Source organism: Papio anubis, chromosome 18 (assembly GCF_008728515.1).
Source record: "Papio anubis isolate 15944 chromosome 18, Panubis1.0, whole genome shotgun sequence".
Classification (NCBI taxonomy): domain Eukaryota; kingdom Metazoa; phylum Chordata; class Mammalia; order Primates; family Cercopithecidae; genus Papio; species Papio anubis.
Genome location: NC_044993.1, coordinates 16,882,568 through 16,901,159, shown reverse-complemented (window position 1 = coordinate 16,901,159; position 18,592 = coordinate 16,882,568). Strand labels below are relative to the sequence as shown.

The window sequence follows — 18,592 nt, the reverse complement described above, 5'->3', positions numbered from 1 at the left end:
GAGCATACATGAAGATTAAGAAGACCTCTAGGATGACCTGGAAGGAGTTCCTCGTCTCCTGTGGTCCAAGGGCAGATATGGCTGAACTGACAAGGGCTGCAAGTTTGCAGAGGCAAAGCTCCTACCCCAAGGTAAGGATGCCAGTGGGGGAAGCGTGGGGCCCTGAGACATGAGGGAGGCAAATAAATTTGAGTCCCTAATTTCCCCTGACCCCATCCCCTAATGTCTTTGAGCCTTAGTTTCTTTATCTGAAAATGGTATCCATCTTGTAGGACTGTTGTGGGATTAAATGACGTAGTGTTGTTAAAATATGTCTTGTAGACAATCAATATGTGACAGCATGAAAAAAAATCAGTCATCTCTCTATTCTAGGATCTAAGAGCTCTGTGGACCCAAGCTGGCCCTACACCAAGAGGCATGGGATCGGGTGTTGGGTAACTTGCACTTCGAGGAGGAGATGTTAAGTTCTGGTGGTCTAGAGCTTCTGGCTGGAGGTCCTTCCTGCTTGGTGGAAATCACCTAGTCCCAGTGGTAGTTACCCCACTGGTATAAAGTGGATCCAATCTGCTGGAGTCATACCCTGGCTCTGCCCCAACTGGCCAGGGTTCTTTTCTAAACCTTTTTATTTATATATTGACTTACTTATCTATTTTTTTAAATTACTTTTTGAGACAGAGTCTCAGTCTGTTGCCCAGGCTGCAGGGCAGTGGTGCAATCTTGGCTCACTGCAACCTCTGCCTCCCAGGTTCAAGTGATTCTCATGCCTCAGCCTCCCAAGTAGCTGGGATTACAGGTGTGCACCACCACATCTGGCTAATTTTTTTTTTTTTTTCTTTTGAGACAGAGTCTCACTCTGTTGCCCAGGCTGGAGCGCAGTGGCATGATCTCGGCTCGCTGCAAGCTCCGCCTCCCGGGTTCACGCTATTCTCCTGCCTCAGCCTCCTGAGTAGCTGGGACTAGAGGCACCTGCCACCACGCCCGGCTAATTTTTTGTATTTTTAGTAGAGACGGGGTTTCACTGTGTTAGCCAGGATGGTCTCCATCGCCTGACCTTGTGATCCGCCCGCCTCAGCCTCCCAAAGTGCTGGGATTACAGGTGTGAGCCACCACACCCGGCCTAATTTTTGTATTTTTAGTAGAGATGGAGATTCACCATGTTGGCCAAACTGGTCTTGAACTCTTGACCTCAGGTGATTCGCCCACCTTGGCCACCCAAAGTGTTGGGATTACAGGCATGAACCACCACGCCAGGCCCAAAACCTTTTTAATCTTCAGTTTTCTTGCCTGGACAATGGAGACAATCACAGCATCTCTCTCAAAGGATTAATAAAGATACTCCAGGTCAACTGTTGAGCACAATACTAATACCACCCATAGTAAGACTTCCATGAACTTGTAAGCTATGTTATAATCTCAGAGATACAGAAACAAACATGAAAAAAAGAAGTGACTCAGGTTGGTGAAGAGACAGGCAATGAATGGTGAGTGAAAGCCCTAGAGTCTTGAGGGTCCTATGCCCCACTTAGGTGGGTCCCATTACCCTCCTCCACCCATGTGAGAATAGGCCCTCCCTTTGTCAAGCAGAGCTGCTAGCTGCAGAGAGAAGCTGACCACGAGACAGGACTGGGTAAGCTTCCACAGCAGAACCTTTCCATTTTATTGTCTGTAAACTCTTCTTTGGTAAACAAGAAACCCAAAGAGAAAAGGAGCACGCCAAGTAAAAAGGCAAGGAAAGGGCGGGTGCCCTCCACACACAGGCGTTCTGAGAGGACAGCTACACCATTAGCAAGGTGGCGGATGGAACCTGGAAGTTTGGGGTGGGTGGTGGCATGGGGGACTGGCAGAGGGGAGCGAGAGGGAAGAGTTCACTCTGTTGGACATAGAAGCCTAAATCATACAGCGAGGGAGCTCATGCATCACAGCGAAGAGAATTAGGGATCCTCCACCCATGCCCCCATCACCTTCCGTGTGTGTGATCCACTGAGGCAGAGTAGTCTGCCTGGGCAGGGGTGGGTGCAGGGGGCTCAGGACGGCCCCCCAGCGGCCCATCCTCCATTTCTCCTTTCCTGCTCTGCAGGCAGGTGTGTGCAGGCTGCAGGGGTGGGGGTGGGGCGCTCATGGTCTCTGGGTCTGGGTAGAGGCATCAGGGCAGCAGGAGCAGGGTTTGGGGGAGGTGGAGAAGCAGCCCCCATCCCCACTTTACATGGGGGGCTCGCTGCAGAGCACAATCTCCAGGTCCTTGCGGTAGAGCTTCCCTGCCTCTGCCAAGGACATGACGCTCTTTCTGTAGTTGGTGAGCTGTTGAATATTCATTTCCTAGGAGATACAGGGAGAGGGTAAGAGCAGGTTCAGGGGATGGCCCCAACCCAAGGAGCCCACATCCACATTCACAAACGCCCGCAACTTTCCCTCATCTCATCCCAGGATAAGTGGCTTAGATGAATGCAAAGCACAGATTTTGGAGTCAGACAGACGGAGGTTAAAGCCTCTCGTTCACTAACTGGCTGCACTGCTTTGGGGAAGGTAGTCAACCTTCCTGAGACTCAGCTGCCTCACCTGTAAAATGGGTACACTAAAAGTTCATGCCTCATTGAGGTGTTGCGATGATTATATGAGGGAATGAATATAAGCCACGTCAGCAAGCACTTGAAAAATAAAAGGTAGTTATTGTGACAGTCATGATCTACGTATAACTTGTATATATTCCTCGACCTCATTGGGCCTTTGTTAACTCAAGGCCAATCTGGCTCCCTGCTGGTGATGAAGAGAATGCCAGGAAAGCTCCCTGGTCTTGCCTTCCAGCCTCCTGGAGTACTCTTTCCTAAGTCTCATCTATTTAAGCAAGGAACCTTTTTATGTTTTCATTTTTTTTTTTTTTTCTTTTTTTTTTTTTTTTTTTTAGTAGAGATGAGGTTTCGCCATGTTGGCCAGGCTAGTTTCGAACTCCTGACCTCGGGAGATCCTCCCGCCTCCACCTCCCAAAGTGCTGTGATTACAGGTGTGAACCACTGCACCCAGCCACTATTTAAGCAACAAATTCTAAATCCCAGCTTCTCCAACAATAAAGCTTGCTAGCCTCCTTCTTGTTCACTGGCTTCTTGTGGTGTTTAGTGGCCAATGAGACAGGTGAGCCATGAACATATGCCCATTGTCTCATATAAATGGAGACCCATATTAAATACCAACACCTGATATACCTGATGTTAAATCCATGCTTTACAATCATTGCTTCGGATACAAATAACCAATGGGTCTGAAATATAGCAAGGTCATCATCAACACTGGAAAATCACGTAAACAACCTTTTCTTTCTTTCCTTCTTTACTTCTCCCCCACTCCGTCCCTTTTTATTTACTTATTTTTTTTTTTTAATTTTTTTTTCAGACAAGGTCTTCCTGTTGTCACCCAGGCTGGAATGCAATGCTGTGATCACAGCTCACCACATCCTTGACTTCCTGGGCTCAAGCGATCCTTTTGCCTCAGCCTCCCAAGCAGCTAGGACTATAGGTGGGTGCCACTACACCCAGTTCTTCTTACTTTTATTCTTTTGTACTGAAAATGTTGGCAGATACTTAATTTTTTTTCCCTTCTAGGCTGATGGGTCATTATCTCCATCCTGCTAATAAGAAAAGTGAGGTACAGTCATGCTCATGAATATCTGTAATCTAATCATGAGCCCTGAAGTCTAATGATTCACTATGCACTATTCTGTCACCTCTTTCTCAGGGCTTGAAGGCCAGTCTTTTTTTCCCATTGTGCCAGGACTTCTCTTTTTATGCCATTAATTTCTGGTTTGGTGCCATGAAAACCCGAGGGCACTTTGCAAGCATGTCTAGCTTTGAGAGGCATTTTTCCTAAGTTGTGATGTTCTTGGAAATGTCACATAACACTGGTATGCACCTGAGATATCTGCCACTTAATCAGGAGCCAAGGAAGGGACCTCATCTATCAACCCCAAGCTTGGGACAACTTCCACAGTGAACTGTGGCAGCGAGAGACTTAGCAGCATGGTGGGAGGGGTTGCTTTACTTTCTATAAGTTTCACTTAAACCTGGGGAAGGCTCTAGCAAGTTGCCATGGCCTCAGGAGTGCTAAGAACTACTGAAGTTCAATCCCATCAGCTTGTCCCCTCCAGGTGCCTCAAACATTAATCTGCTCAGAAACGCTTATCACACTCCATGCAGGCACCATCCAAATGGAATGCGTGCATCTATGTGGGTTTACAAAAAATGGCCCTTCCATTCCAGCACAGGTGCTGTGATTTAGAGTCATGCAGCTCTCTGTTTTTACTCATTCACTCTCTCAATCCTCAGGCGCCAAATCTGAAACTTGGTACAGGTGGAAGGCTCTCAGGTAAATAGCTTTGTTAATATTCTTGCTCTCTGACCCTCAGAGTGGCTTCTGAATCCCAACAGCAGAATCTTTTGTTTCCACACCTGGAGTCAAGCTGTGCAGCACCACAAGCTGCCCTTTGTGTGAACCAAGGAAGAGCTTAGTGAGTTGATGACCAGGAAATTCAGGTCACTCTGAGATTTAATGCATGTCTTCAGGGTTTATCCACCTCACGTATAAGGCAGAGTCTCATGAAGACAAACTACGCCTCATTCATACAATTACACGTAAAGATATTTTCCACTGTGGTGCCCAAAATTCCTTGGATACATCAGGGCACACACATAATTTTCTCCTAGAATTTAGTGCCAAGAAAAAGGTTTGCCGAGTTCAAACACCTGGTGAGTACTTCCTTCTTCCCGGGAAGTATTTGCTTCCTTATCATTTATTTTCTGCCTTTTTCAAGAGTAATTGTAGGTAACATTTAAATAAAAAAGATGAAACAAATGAAGGATGATATTTAAGACAAAGAGATCAGAAAGCATTTGGAAAGAGAAATAAACAGACTCAGAGGCTGCAGATAATTTTTTCCTGAAATTGAGCATTAAATTTAGCTCTTGCTTGTCAGCCAAGGTGGTGAGACAACTCAAGTAATTGTGGGCTTTCATTATCTAATTAAAGAAAGCAGCAAAACCATTTGCTCAGAGAAAGACATTTTCCGGGTGGTGAAGGAACACAGGTGCAAAGTTTTGGCTCCTGGCTGCTGTTCCACCTGACTCCTCCACCCAGGGACCAAACTGAGCCCATTGGGAGGGTCTCCCAGGGTATTCCCAGGAGGCAACATCAGGCAAAATAATGGAGTTCACTTCTTTGCCTTTTCTTTGAGAGGAACAAACTCTTCAGTGGCTCCTTTTAACCCCTCCCCCAGCTCCTGATTCTGCAGTTCATCAATCCAGACTAGCCCTTCCCCTCTCACTGGCCCCTGTCTTCCAAAATCTCTCTCTTGGTGGAAAGTGTTTTTTTGGTTGGCAATCAGGCTAACATTTTCACACATCAACACTGTCATGGCCTCACAGCAGCATCCCCCACAACAGTCAGCAGATGGGTGCAACCCAAGCGTCCACAGAGGAGAATGGGTAAACAAAATGTGGTATATTTATACGATGCAGCATTATTCAGCTTTAAAAAGGAAGGGAATTCTGACACATGCCACAACATGGATCAGCCTGCAAGGACATTATGCAAAGTGAAATAGGCACAGAAAGATTATACGATTTTCTTTACATGAGGTACCTAGAGCAGTGAAATTTACAGAGGCAGAAAGTAGAGTGGTTGGCAGGAGATGCGGGACAGGGGAATGAAGAGTTATTTTTTAATGGGTACAGGTTTTGGCGTTACAGGATGAGAAGGTGGCCATGCATGTGCAATATTATGAACGTGTTCAATGCCACTGGACTGTACACTAAAAATGTGAAGATGGCAAGCTTTCTGTCCTGTGTTTTTTGCTGCAATTAAATTTTAAAGAGAAACATCAATTAATCAACCAACCAGAAATTTAAAAACCTAAAGCAAACCCACAGAATGGCTATTGCCTTGCTGTGGCAGATCAGAGGGGAGCAGAGAGCAGAACCAGGCACCTCTCCCCTCTTCTCCCGCAGAAGCCTCTCCCGTGCCCTGGGGACGGTGGCCAGGCCTCAGGCCCAGCTGCTCACCTTTTTGTTTTTCTCATACAGATCCTTCAAAAGGGCATCCAGCTCATGCTCGTCAATGTAGCCGCTTCCGTCCTGGGGATGGGAGCAGAGTCAACCCAGAGTTCTAAAGCCTGAGCCCCTACTGTCCCGACCCATTGCAGGGATGTCTAAGAGTCTAGCCTCTCCATTACTCTGTGCAAAACGGGGTGTTCAGATCGTGTAACGACAAAATAATGCGTCCCTTCTGCCTTGACCAGTCATGGCAGGAAGGTGGCAGTGGGCGCAAGCTTTGGGTAGCCTTTCATTGTGGTGCTTTTCATCTGCATTGAAAATATAAATGAGGTTCAAGAAGCATGTGGTTAACTCCCTGAGTCCGGGGGCTATTTAAAGTTTACCTCCAATACCTTGGTTATGAAGAAGACCACTGGAGTCATGTGGGCAGGGGACAGCCAAGGAAGGGGTGGCTATGGAGGTCATCCAACTTCCAACTTCCCAGAGAAAGACCTGGCCCTGGGCAGAATTGTGATCTGGCACCAGGGCAGTTTTGAGTGTCTCTTCCCTTTGGCTCCTGACAGCGTGGTAACACCCTAGTTCTAAGCACAGTCCTCTTCTCCCAACGATCCTTGGCTACATTCTGCAGAAACCAACCCCTTGGGCTCCATAGGCCACCGGTGGAGAATGACATTTGCCTTCTAATACAGCAGAAGATGCGGCAGGAAGAAACCACACGGCCCAGGCCGCCCCTGGAAAGCTTAGCAAGGCCTCCCATGGATGAAATAGAGCCCTGCCAGGCTGCTGATGGGCTTATGAATTTCCTCCCACACTCCTCGCCACTCCACTCCAGAAACGTGGAAGAGATCGACAACCTCAAGAGGCCATGCCTAAAAGGTCTCAGGCATGTTACATATACAGCAGCCAGCGGCAGTGGTGTGTGTGTTTATGTGTGTGGTGTGTGTGTGTCAGGTGTGTGTGTGGCATGGCGCGTGAGGTCCAGAAAAGCTGGTGGTCCCGCAGACAGGACGCGACGCATGGCGTGGCGTCCCGCCTGATCAGTGCGGTCCAGGCAGACATGCGTGGGATGGGGCTGGGGGTGCAAGCGCGGTCCAGGCATAACGTGTGTAGAAGTGCGCGCTGTGAGCAGGCATCCCCAGTAAAAAGTGCGCATGATGTTCTGCGCGCGTGCGGCGTGCAAAAGGTGCGCATGTGCGCGTGGTGGTCCCAGTATTGTGGCAGGCATGCGCTTTATGGCACACGATCCAGCGTGCGGTGCGTGCATCCGCGTGTACTGTGTGCGTACACGTAGCTTGCAGCATGTGTGCGGCAGGTACATCCCAGTGCAGGTCAGGCAGTGTGAATGGCTGCAGGGGCAGGTGAACAGAACCGCAGAGGTGTTTGAGGGCAACCAGTACGACACGCAGTGTGTACCGCGTGGTCCAGGCAGGCCTGTATCACAATGCCGCATCCAAGGGTCAGGCAAAAATCTGACATATGCATCCAGCAGGTGGCGTGTGTGGCGGCAGAACCCAGCGTCACAGTGATCGCAACCATGCGTGGCGTGCGTGGCGTGTACCAGACGCAATAACGGTGTGTGGCAGGTGTGGTGTGTGGTCCTGGTGCGTGTGTGTGTGATGTCCTGCATATGGTGTGTGGTGTGTGTGTGTGATGTGTATGTCAGGTAGTGTATTCATGCGGTGTGTATCCTGCTGTGGGTTGTGTGTGGTGTGGTTTTAGTGTGTGTGGTGCGTGGTATCCGTAAAAGGATCTGTGTGTGTCGTTGCGTGTGTGGTGGTTTTGCGTGTGTGCGTGGCGTGTGTGTGGTGTGCAGTGTGTGGTGCATTGGGGGAAGGAGGGTACAGGTCTGGTGGATGAGGGAAGGGGAAGAAGGAGCAAAGCTCACTGAATTTGGCTAAGGAAGTTTTCCGACAGGCAAAGACCAGAGAAAATGTTAGAGCAGAGGTGAGGAGACTGCACAGGCAAGGGCAAGCGGGAGAGGGGAAGGCAGAGGCAGTGCCTGCAGTTACACAAATGATTTCTGAGCACTTCATACATAATAAGGAATCAGGGGGAAGGTCAAAAATGAGGGAGACAGACAAGGTGAGGTGTCGACGGTCACAATTCTATCTCGCTTTGTCTTGAGCATCTTGACACCCGCACCTGTCACTTTCCCACCAATGGATCTCAGCGATGGATCGTAGCACAGGAATGACCTGCGGGAGTCAGTATCACCCCGGGGGTGAGGTGCTTACCGGGACATCTCTGAGAGGCCCAATTTGCCATCCCCGTTCAAGTCAAACATCCGTAGCTGTTGGGGACAGAAAGAGGTGCCTGGGTTATTTGCTGTGAATTTCTCTGACCTGACATCCCCTTCTACTGGAGAGGACAGCAAGGAGGACAGGTAGCACCTGCTCATGCTTCCTCTGAGGTCCCTGGGGGCCAAGGACCAACATGGCCTAAATCAGTCACGGGGGTCCCATGGGGGGATCACAGGGACCCGTTCACTGCTCATCTTTCCCCTCCTCAGGGACAGGGGCCGCTGGGGCACAGCAGGCCGGCACTAAAGGCCCACTCTCTCCAAGATCACCCTCTCCTGGAGCTGCAGAGGTTGCCATGGAGACAGACGCTCACATTGGCCCATGAGTCAGCTCACACCCAGGACCTCAAAGGGTATGTGAAGCCACGAACTAGCATCCCTTTTTGCCAGCTGCCACTGTGAATCACTGCCCCTGGGCCTGAAGAATCTTTAAACAGAGACCCTGCACACCAGAGCCCCAGTGGCTTGGGGCCCAAGTCCTGCACCCTGGGGGAGAGGGACACTTCTGTCCACTCACTATGGTTTGGGTGTATTCCTGGAGCTTGGGCTCGTCGTACGGCCGGTTTGCCTTCTTCAGCAGGTCTGACAGGAATCCCTGCAACACAAAAGGTCTCTTTAGTACTCCTGACTCACGCATTCAGTCCCTCATTCATTTCCTTACTTGCTCATTCAGACAGTCTCTCAATGTGTGTGTGTGTGTGTGTGTGGGTGTGGGTGTGTGTGTTTTCAGGTCTACCACTTCTATGACTCAGGGCCCTCATAATTCTTAACTCTTGGGGAGTGACTTCAAAGGCTTTACTAGCTGGTGGTGCAACCCTGCCCCACAGAATAGGTGCTAGAGATTGGCTCTGCCTCCTCGGAGCCCAGTATATGGAGCTAAGCAGTGCCTGGGGAATCACTGGGTGATAGTCAGAGGAATTTGGCAGTGGACGTAGGAGCCAGAGGCCAATCTTCTGGAATTGCCTGGAGGACACCTGTTCTGAGCACGGAGGTGCAGAAGAGCTGGGTTTGGTTGAACTCTACAGCCTGGCGGCTCTATGTTACCGATTTCCCGACTTCTCTGAACAAGTTCAACAATTCAGTGCCAGGTCTGAGTATTCCTAAGCAGCCCGCAAACCCATGCCCCTCATCCAACATCTCCTCCCTCCCCAGGTACCTTAAGCCCACCGCCACTCTGGCCTCCCACCCTCCCCAAGGCCCATCCTACCTTGAGCTCATTGGCTTCGATGTAGCCACTCCTGTCTGTGTCGTACTTCCGCCAAGCCTGCAACAATGGGAATGTCAAACTCCTTGCAAAGACGTATCAAAATCTACCTGCCTGCCTTCCATTCCCCTTTAATGGGCCAGCCAGGGTCTTGATCTTCAAGAATATCGGAAGGGGACGGAGACATGGAGATGATGTAGCCCAGACCCTTCAAGGTCACAGAGAAGGAAATGAGGGGAAGTATCTTGACGGTGATCTCATGAGTGCCTGAGCCAGAACCACGCGGCTAAGCTGTTTCCAAATTCCTGACCATAGAAAGTGGGATGTAATCAATGCTTGTTGCTTCAGGCTGCTAAGTTTTAGGGGTAGTTTATTACACAGCAATAAGTAACTCATTCAATGGTCCTGTATACAACTGCTGTGACATCCCTGCCTTTTACCAAGTCATCTGGTGGAGACGAGGGAGAGCCACAGGAGGGGCAGTGGTGCAGGGGAGGGGACTGCCCACATCTGTGGCAAAGATGCCTGGAGAACCATGTTCCCCTAAATCTTTGGTCTGTTTGGCGCCACATATTACTAAGATTTTTTCCCCTCCCTTCCTCCCTTCCTTCCTTTTTCTTTCTTTCTTTCTTTCTTTCTCTCTTTCTTTCTCTTTCTTTCTTTCTTTTCTTTTTTCTTTCTTTCTTTTTTCTTTCTCCCCCTCTCCTCCTCCTCCTCCTCCTCCTCCTCCTTCTTCTTCTTGTTCTTCTTCTTCTTGTTCTTCCTCTTCCTTTTTGAGAGAGGGTCTCACTCTGTTACCCAGGCTATGGTGCAGTGGCATCCAGAGCTTACTGGAGCCTCTACCTCCCAAACTCAAGTGATCCTCCCAGCTTAACCTCCCAAGTGCCTGGGACTACAGGCGTGCACCACCACACCCAGCTAATTTTTTATGTTTTTGTGGAGATGGGGTCTCACTATGTTGCCCAGACTGATCTCCAGACTCCTGAGTTCAAGTGATCCTCCTACCTCAGCTTCCCATAGTGTTGAGATTACAGGCATGAGCCACCATGCCTGGCTCCTAGATTCTCTTTCAAGTTTTGTTCCCCTGACTTTTCTTCCCTTCTCCCCCAGCTCCAAACTGCACACCTGAAGAGCAGCAACACTTGATTTTCTGAGAGTCAGTAACCACTAATCCTTCTCCTACAGCTTATCCCCCGCCTCCCCCACTTCTCCACCGCATGTGCCCCTTTTATTGTCAGGAGTGTTAGAGTTTATGGACATTTAGAGTTTAGTTATATTTTACAGAAAAGGTATCTTTTTAAACATCAGCAAACAAGGTTATGTAATTTTTATGGTGACAGGGCTCAGAAATTTTGGTCCTGAATTTTTTTTTTTTTTTTTTTTGTTACAAGACAGGAGCATATCCCAAGAAAAGGGTAGATTTGTACTACATGCAACTCAGGTCGATGGTATTTGATTACAAGAGTGTCTTTTCCCTGCAGAAAAATGCCGCAGACTCTTTGAAATACTCCTTCCCATGGCCAGAAAATCTGCCCTTGAAAAGGTACTAAAAGATATGTGAGGATTTCCAAATATGACTTCACCAACAACCCTCAGGCACTTGGTGCATCAGAGTTTAGTTGGTCTAAGTTGAGTCTTTACTGAGAAGAGGAAGACGCCCCCTCCAAGTTGCCTAAAAGGGCAATAACCTGAAGGAACCCCAGTCCCTGCACAGAGCAAAGCACCAGTGGCTGCTTTTCCAAGCCATCTTGCCAGCGGGTCCACTCCCGACCATGCACCCCCACAGGATGCCAGCTCTGGGCTCCCCCGCCTGCCTTCTCTCCCCATCCAGCACTTTGCTCATCATCATCAGTGTGTCCTTTCTCTTCTCATTCAAGGAAAAGAGTTCAAGAGACTTGGGCTTTGTGAAATCTCAAAGAAATCCTGAGGCATCCCTAAAATTAGAAGTTGTGCTGAGTGCTGGGATGGGAGCTACCTGAGAGCACAAGCCTTTCAGGGCTACCGAGGGACCATTTCAGGCTTCCGGCTGGTAAAAATGGAACAAATGGAACAGACCCCAGGAGGGGACAGTGGGACGGTACTGTAGGAGGGTGGGGTCCCAGAAACCTTGGCAGGCATGTCTCCTCTGCAGTTATGCTGGGGCTTAGAAGGACAAATGCATGTAAGAATATGAAATCCTGAGGCTGGGCGCGGTGGCTCACGCCTGTAATCCCAGCACTTTGGGAGACCGAGATTGGCAGATCACCTGAGGTTGGGAGTTTGAGACCAGCCTGACCAGCATGGAGAAACCCCGTCTCTACTAAAAATACAAAATTAGCCAGGTATGGTGGTGCATGCCTGTAATCCCAGCTACTCTGGAGGCTGAGGCAGGAGAATCACGTGAACGCAGGAGGTGGAAGTTGCGGTGAGCCGAGATTACACCATTGCACTCCAGCCTGTGCAACAAGAGCGAAACTCCATCTCAAAAAAAGAAAAGAAAGAAAGAAAGAGAAAGAAAGAAAGAAAGAAAGAGAGAAAGAAAGGAAAGAAAGAAAGAAAGAGAAAGAAAGAAAGAAAGAAAGAGAAAGAAAGAAAGAAAGAAAGAAAGAAAGAAAGAAAGAAAGAAAGAAAAGAAAGAAAGAAAGAAATCCTGTCAGCTGCACAGAGAGAAGCCACTAATGATTTTGAGAAAGAGAAAGAGAAAAGGGTCCGGGGAGATGCTTTTAGCTCCTCTGTGAGCATCCCTGCCCCCCTACAAGCTGCCCCATCCCTGTTTCCAGACCAGAGGTGGAATAGAGGCCAGTTTTTGGCTGTCTCTCTATCAGGAAAGGAGTCAGGCATGATGCTCCCTTTTCTATAGTTGGAAAACTTGATACAAAAGCAACACCCTGACAAGTTATAAGGATGCACAGAACTTTTTTTCTCCCAGGCAGGCTAGCGAAGGACTAAGAACAGAAGCCAGAATGTCAATTATCAGCTTGTGGAATCTTGCCGTCTTGAAAAAACTGGAGAAAAATCTTTTAAAGCACCATAAAATTAAATCCATCTCTGATGCTCAGGCAAGCTGTCACTTAAAAAATGACTCTTGCACCCTGAGAACTGGTTCTTTCTCACTGACTGTCTGCCCAGTAGGGGAGCTTGCTGCAAGCAAGTTTCTGGGCCAGCTTTCCAGTTGTTACAGGCAGTGGATCATGGAGAGGGGATTACCGGTGGCTGGAAATGGATTTAACCCCGATGAATAGCAAAGAGAGTCACGTTGAAGGCCAGTCATTATTTATCAGAGCAGGCAGTTCGTGAGGTGAGTATGGGTTGAATCTCACTCTGAGGGATGCACATACTGAAGGGTTAGAGTGCAAAGTACCAGAAAGAGAGCAAGAAATAATTGGCAGTTTGCTGGACATCAGGATTAGTAATATATTTGGTTGAACCACATAGAATGTCCACATTTTGTAAGTAAAAAAATCGTTAAATATCAGCAATTTCATATGGTTCCATTTATCAGGTGAATATTACTCAAGAGACATGAGTTTGAACATCATATTTTACATGAAGATCTTAAGGAAATTATATTGCCAAGAGGGGAATGCTAATTTTATTTATTTATTTATTTATTTATTTATTTATTTATGAGACAGAGTCTTTGTCACCCAGGCTGGAGTGCAGTGGCGCAATCTCGGCTCACTGCAACCTCTGCCTGCCTGGTTCAAGTGATTCTCCTGTCTCAGCCTCCTGAGTAGCTGGGATTACAGGCGTGCACCACCATGCCCAGCTAATTTTTGTATTTGTTGTAAAGATGGGGTTTTTCCAAGTTGCCCAGGCTGGACACAAACTCCTGACCTCAAGTTATTCACCTGCCTTGGCCTCCTGAAGTACTGGGATGACAGGCATGGGGCACAGTGCCCAGCCGGGAATGCTAATTTTAAAAAGAAAAACCGAAACCTTATCATAGTCAAAGATGAAACATAAACGATACCAGAAACTGGAATCCTCACTGGATTTTTCTAGCTATAGAATCGTACATAAGTCCATCTTTCCCAAGCCTGCTTCTTGGAACTCTGACTTGGAGAGACACATTATTATTGAGTGGCATGAGATCCTGGAGCCAAACTGAGTGGCACAGTTTTCTTTATTGCTTGATTTCTCAGAGCCTGTAATATGCAAATGACCACAACAAATCCCCAAACGAGAGATGCATGTACACAGTATTTCTCAAGTGTACTTGACCCAAGCTTACTTCTCATCTTACTCCCTACATTTTAATGTGCACACGCATCATCTGGAAATCTTGTTAAAATGGAGCTTCTGATTCACTGAGTCAGGGAGTCTGTCTGCCTTTTATTTTTTTGTTTTTTTCTTTGAGATAGGGTCTTGCTCTGTGGCCCAGCCTGGAGGGCAGTGGTGTGATCTTCAGCCTCGAACTCCTGCTCTTCCTGCCTTAGCCTTCCTGAGAAGCTGGGACTACAGGTGTGCACCACCATATCCCACTAAGTTTTTAATCTTTTTTTTTTTTAATCCTGTTCACTATGGTAGCTTTTTATTTTTGTAGAGACAAGGTCTCACTATGTTGCCCAGGCTGGTCTTGAACCCCTGGCCTCAAAAGATCCTCCTGCCTTAGCCTCCTTGAGTAGGGATTACAGGCCTTTCTCCCTTTCTTTCTTTCTTTTTTTGAGATGGAGTCTCTCTCTGTCACCCAGGCTGAGAGTGCAGTTGTGCAATCTCAGCTCACTGCAACCTCTGCCTCCCAAGTTCAAGTGATTCTCCTGCCTCAGCCTCCTGAATAGCTGGCCACCACGCCAGGCTAACGTTTTTGTATTTTGGTAGAGATGGGGTTTTGCTATGTTGGCCAGGCTGGTCTCAAACTCCTGACCTCAGGTGATCCGCCTGCCTCAGCCTCCCAAAGTGCTGGGATTACAGGCGTGAGCCACCATTCCTGGCCCCTTTCTCCTTTTCTAACAGGCACCCAGGTGATACTGATGCTGCTGGTCCACAGACCATATTTTGAGTAGCAGAGTTCTAAGGGGTTTAGCATCTCCCAGGGACCATTACCAGGCAGGAGGGTGGGCCTGGCTCTGAACACAGGAGGAAGGCAGGTCCCAATGCTTAGAAAGAAGATGGTGCCTTGGCCTCACCTCCATAAACTCGGCGCTGGAGCCCACGTGCTGCCTGAAGCACAGAAGGAAGTTCTCTTCAGTTGGCAGGATCTGCGCCAGCTGTGAAGATACAGAGAGTGACACTAACATTACGGAGGGACTTGCCAGCGAGCAGAGCAGACTTTCCCCTAAGAAGGATGGAAAGGGCCAGTGGCGAGGCAGTGTGGGAATTGCATTTTGCTTCCTTCTCTGAGAACGGGTGCTGGCAGTCCTTCAAAGGGAAAGAAGGATGTTCAGAGAGGTGCTTTGAGTCACCCCAACCTTAGGGGATGAGCAATTGGAGGGGGAAAAAGTGGTGCTACTTTAAAATGCAAGCACCCAGACTCAAACGAATACTTAATAGATGATTCCATGTATGTACAATTCTGAAAAATGAGAACTAATCTAAGTAGATGGGTGGTTGCCTGGGGTAAGAGGGCCTGCACCAGGCTAGAGGAACATTTTGGGGGTGGTAATAGAAAGGCTATATCTTCATTGGGGTGGCGATTTCATGGCCTAAAATCTAAACTCAAGGAATTTTACACTTCAAATTGATGCAGTTATTGTATGTAAATTGATACTGCAACAATTTGATTTTTGAAAAATGCAGGTACCCTCTTGCAGTAAGCACTGCTGGCTGCCCACCCAACCGGCCTTGCCTGCTTCTTTGCTCCTGGAATGCTTGTGTCATAGGCCAATCCTGATAAGTCTACATTGGTGAAGTGTGAGCCCCCATTCTTGCCAGTGATTGGCTTACAAGTAGGCACGTGACCCAGTTTTGACCAATGAAATGTCAGGGAAGGGCTGCTGTGGGTACTTCTGGGAACATTTCCTTGCACTTAAGAAGGGCCCTTTCTGCAGCTGGACAGTGGTTGCATATGGATGTATGTGGATGTAAGTAGTTGGATGTGGTTGTACGTGGGTGCATGTGGTTGTATGTGGGTACGTGTGGGTGCATGTGGATATATGTGGTTGTATGTGGGTACATGTGGATGTATGTGGGTGTGTGTGATTGTATGTGGATGCATGTGGATGCATGTGGTTGAATGTGGATGCATGTGGTTGAATGTGGATGTATGTGGGTGTATGTGGTTGCATGTGGATGTATGCAGGTGTATATGATTGTATGTGGATGTATGTGGGTGCATGTGGATGTATGTGGGTGTATATGGATGTGGTTGTATGTGGTTGTATGTGGATGCATGTGGTTGAATGTGGATGTAAGTGGGTGTATGTGGATGTATGTGGGTGTATGTGGATGTGATGCCTATGGCTGTGCTACGGTGGCCATCTTGTTAACAACCTGAGGATGAAGGTATTTTGAGGACAGAGAACAGAACCAAGAGAACTGCAGGGAGCAGAGCAGGAGCCCTGGCTTCCACCTGGAACCAACCCCACCCCTGGCCTTTCTTTTAGAAGCCTCTCATGGTAAGCTATGGCCCTCAGGCCAAGTATGGCCCAGAAGTTGTTTGTAAAGTTTTATAAGACGTGGCCACACCCACTCATTGACATAACACCCGTGGCTGCTTTTGTGCTATAGTGGCAGAGCTGAAGAGCTGTGGCAGAGACTGGATGGCCCACAAACCCTAACACACTTACCTTAATCTGTATTTTTAGAGAAAAAGTCTGCCAACCCTTGGTTTAAGCCCTCTTATATCAGCATGGGCATCTACAGTGGCCACTCTTGGTGCCTCTCCCTGCTCCTCTGTAACTAGGCTGGTGGCCACCCCTCAGCTGCTATGAAGTCAGACTGCTAACAGCTCACCCCTGCCCCTACGCGAGAACTGCCCTCAGTCAGACCAGAGCTGCTCTGCTGGGGAAGTTCCACAGGTCTCCTCCTTGCCCAAAGAGGGGCAGCCTGCATCCAAATGACTGATTGACACAGGGGTACAACAGATCAGCCCCCTTGCCTCAAGGTGGGACCCACTCTGTGGCACAGTCCACACTCTGGAGTCCCTGTAAGCCTAGCCAAGGCAAGGCTCCAGTTGAGATCACATTCTTGCACAGCACCATTCCCTGCCCTTTGCTGCTGCCCTTCTCTAGAGAGTTCTGCCTCAGTAAGCCACTTCCACTCAAATCTCTGTCTCAGGCACCCAACCTAAGGTAGCATCCCAACAATATACCCTGGGTGGAGCTCTGCCCTAATGCCGGTACCACCATCATCATTATTTATTTATGTATTTATTTATTTATTTATATGGTTTGTAAAGACGGGGTCTTGTTATACTGCCCAGGCTGGTCTCAAACTCCTGGCCTCAAGGGTCCTCCGCCTCGGTCTCCCAAAGTGCTGGGATTATAGACATGGCCCACAGAGTCCAGCCAGCACTCTTGAGCCCTTGACCGTGGTCACTGATTATCAGAGGTGTTTAACATGCACCTGTATATGAGTATGTGTGAATGTATGTGTGTATGTGTATATATGTGTGCATATATGAATGTATATATGTATATATGGATACGTGTAAATTGTTATATGCAAATAATATGTTTATATATGTAAATTACTGATGTGAATGATAAATGTATAGATTATATGTGTATGAATTATGTATGTAACTTTTAAAAATTATCCTTTGGATATCTTTAGGTGGGGCATGGAGTCTCTTGTTCACCTGTCTTCAGCCTCCCTAGTGTCTTCAGCTAGGCTTGCCACTTGGTTACAATACCTGTTGGCCCCTGTGGGCATTTAAGGTCTTCACCCCTGTCTTTGGTCATTGTTTGTCACTTCCTCCTTCCTGGGGTGACACACAAGAAAAGCCCCTGCTATTCTCTTTGGTCAGCCCAAGTGCTGGGGGTGCCGGAGCTTTGAGGCCCCCACCTCACTCCATTTCTCAGCAGGATGCTCATGCCTGGGAGAGGCACAGGGGCCCAGGCCCCCGCCCACACAGCTCTTAACCAGCGAGGCAGGGCTCACCTCTGCCATCTCGATTTTCCCATCCGAGTTTTTATCATACTTCTGCATGAACTCCTTCATCTTTTCTCCAAAGTTGTCACTTTTTGACATCTGTGGAAAGACAAAGGGGGCTGATTTTTGCTGCTGTAGCTCATGTGAACCATGATCTCAGAACAGCAGGCTTGGAAATCATTTCCATCCTGGATAAGTGGGTGCAGCACCAGGTTCTGCTGATGCTCTGATTGATCCCAGCTGTGTTGTTTTCCTTTCCAGGTCCCCTCCAAATCAAGTCATCTCTTCTTCAAGGCTCAGTCATACAAATTTCAAAGGACACGTGGCCATGCTCCCTGCCACGTAATCAAACATGCCCTGCTGCCTTTGAGATGAATTAAGCTACAACTCTATAGGAAGGGTTTGGACTTGTTCCCATCACTCAGATGTGAGAACTAAGGCCTCAACACTTTACTGAAGCAGCTTGTAATCAAACTGAACTTCATCCAGTGCCCCATAATAGGTTAGCACTTCATTATAGCAAGGTGGATTGCTCATTTTCTTCTTTAAAGACTAACTGGCAATTCCACACTATTTTCACTCCTGATTTTCATGTCAGGAGGAACATGAGGAGGAGGTCATCCTGTAGCCGAAGGGTAATTTAAATAGTCCACCCAATTATTCTGACTACTAGAAAGCAAAGAACTTAAAACATTCCTTCAGGCCCACAGCTGCCTATCTTAAATATAGACTTGAAGCTCTTGAACCTTCCCCTGATTTGAGATAGTGCTGATTAATTATTTGCATTAAGGAGCTCTTCCTTCTCCCTAATTGATGATGAGCCCACCTGGCATGGCTGATGCTCCTGCGTCACTCAGCTGATGACGTCCACATGAATTGTGTGCTCCCCAGGATTGGGCCAAGGGAAATCCTATCACTTATGAGAGTCTCCTGAATCCCTCTGATTGCTTTTTACTTTTGGAATTAGTATCAATTTGTCAATATTTATTTGTTTATCAATATTTATTTATATTTACAAAAGTACATAGTCTGATCCCAGGC

At 47.9% G+C, this 18,592-nt stretch overlaps 1 protein-coding gene across 1 annotated transcript in view; it reads right to left on the bottom strand.

Annotated features, from left to right (window-relative positions):
• Positions 1-1,624: 1,624 nt before the first annotated feature.
• Positions 1,625-18,592, bottom strand: part of CALB2 (calbindin 2) — a 32,097-nt gene continuing 15,129 nt past the window's right edge. Inside the window, exons 3-10 of the mRNA XM_031658633.1 lie at positions 17,561-17,650; positions 14,647-14,727; positions 9,542-9,598; positions 8,852-8,929; positions 8,270-8,325; positions 7,321-7,466; positions 6,045-6,124; positions 1,625-2,316 (exon numbers count right to left, since the gene is read on the bottom strand). Of these exons, the coding sequence (XP_031514493.1) occupies positions 2,200-2,316; positions 6,045-6,124; positions 7,321-7,466; positions 8,270-8,325; positions 8,852-8,929; positions 9,542-9,598; positions 14,647-14,727; positions 17,561-17,650 (705 nt within the window). The 3' untranslated portion in view covers positions 1,625-2,199. The remainder of the gene's footprint in view (positions 2,317-6,044; positions 6,125-7,320; positions 7,467-8,269; positions 8,326-8,851; positions 8,930-9,541; positions 9,599-14,646; positions 14,728-17,560; positions 17,651-18,592) is intronic.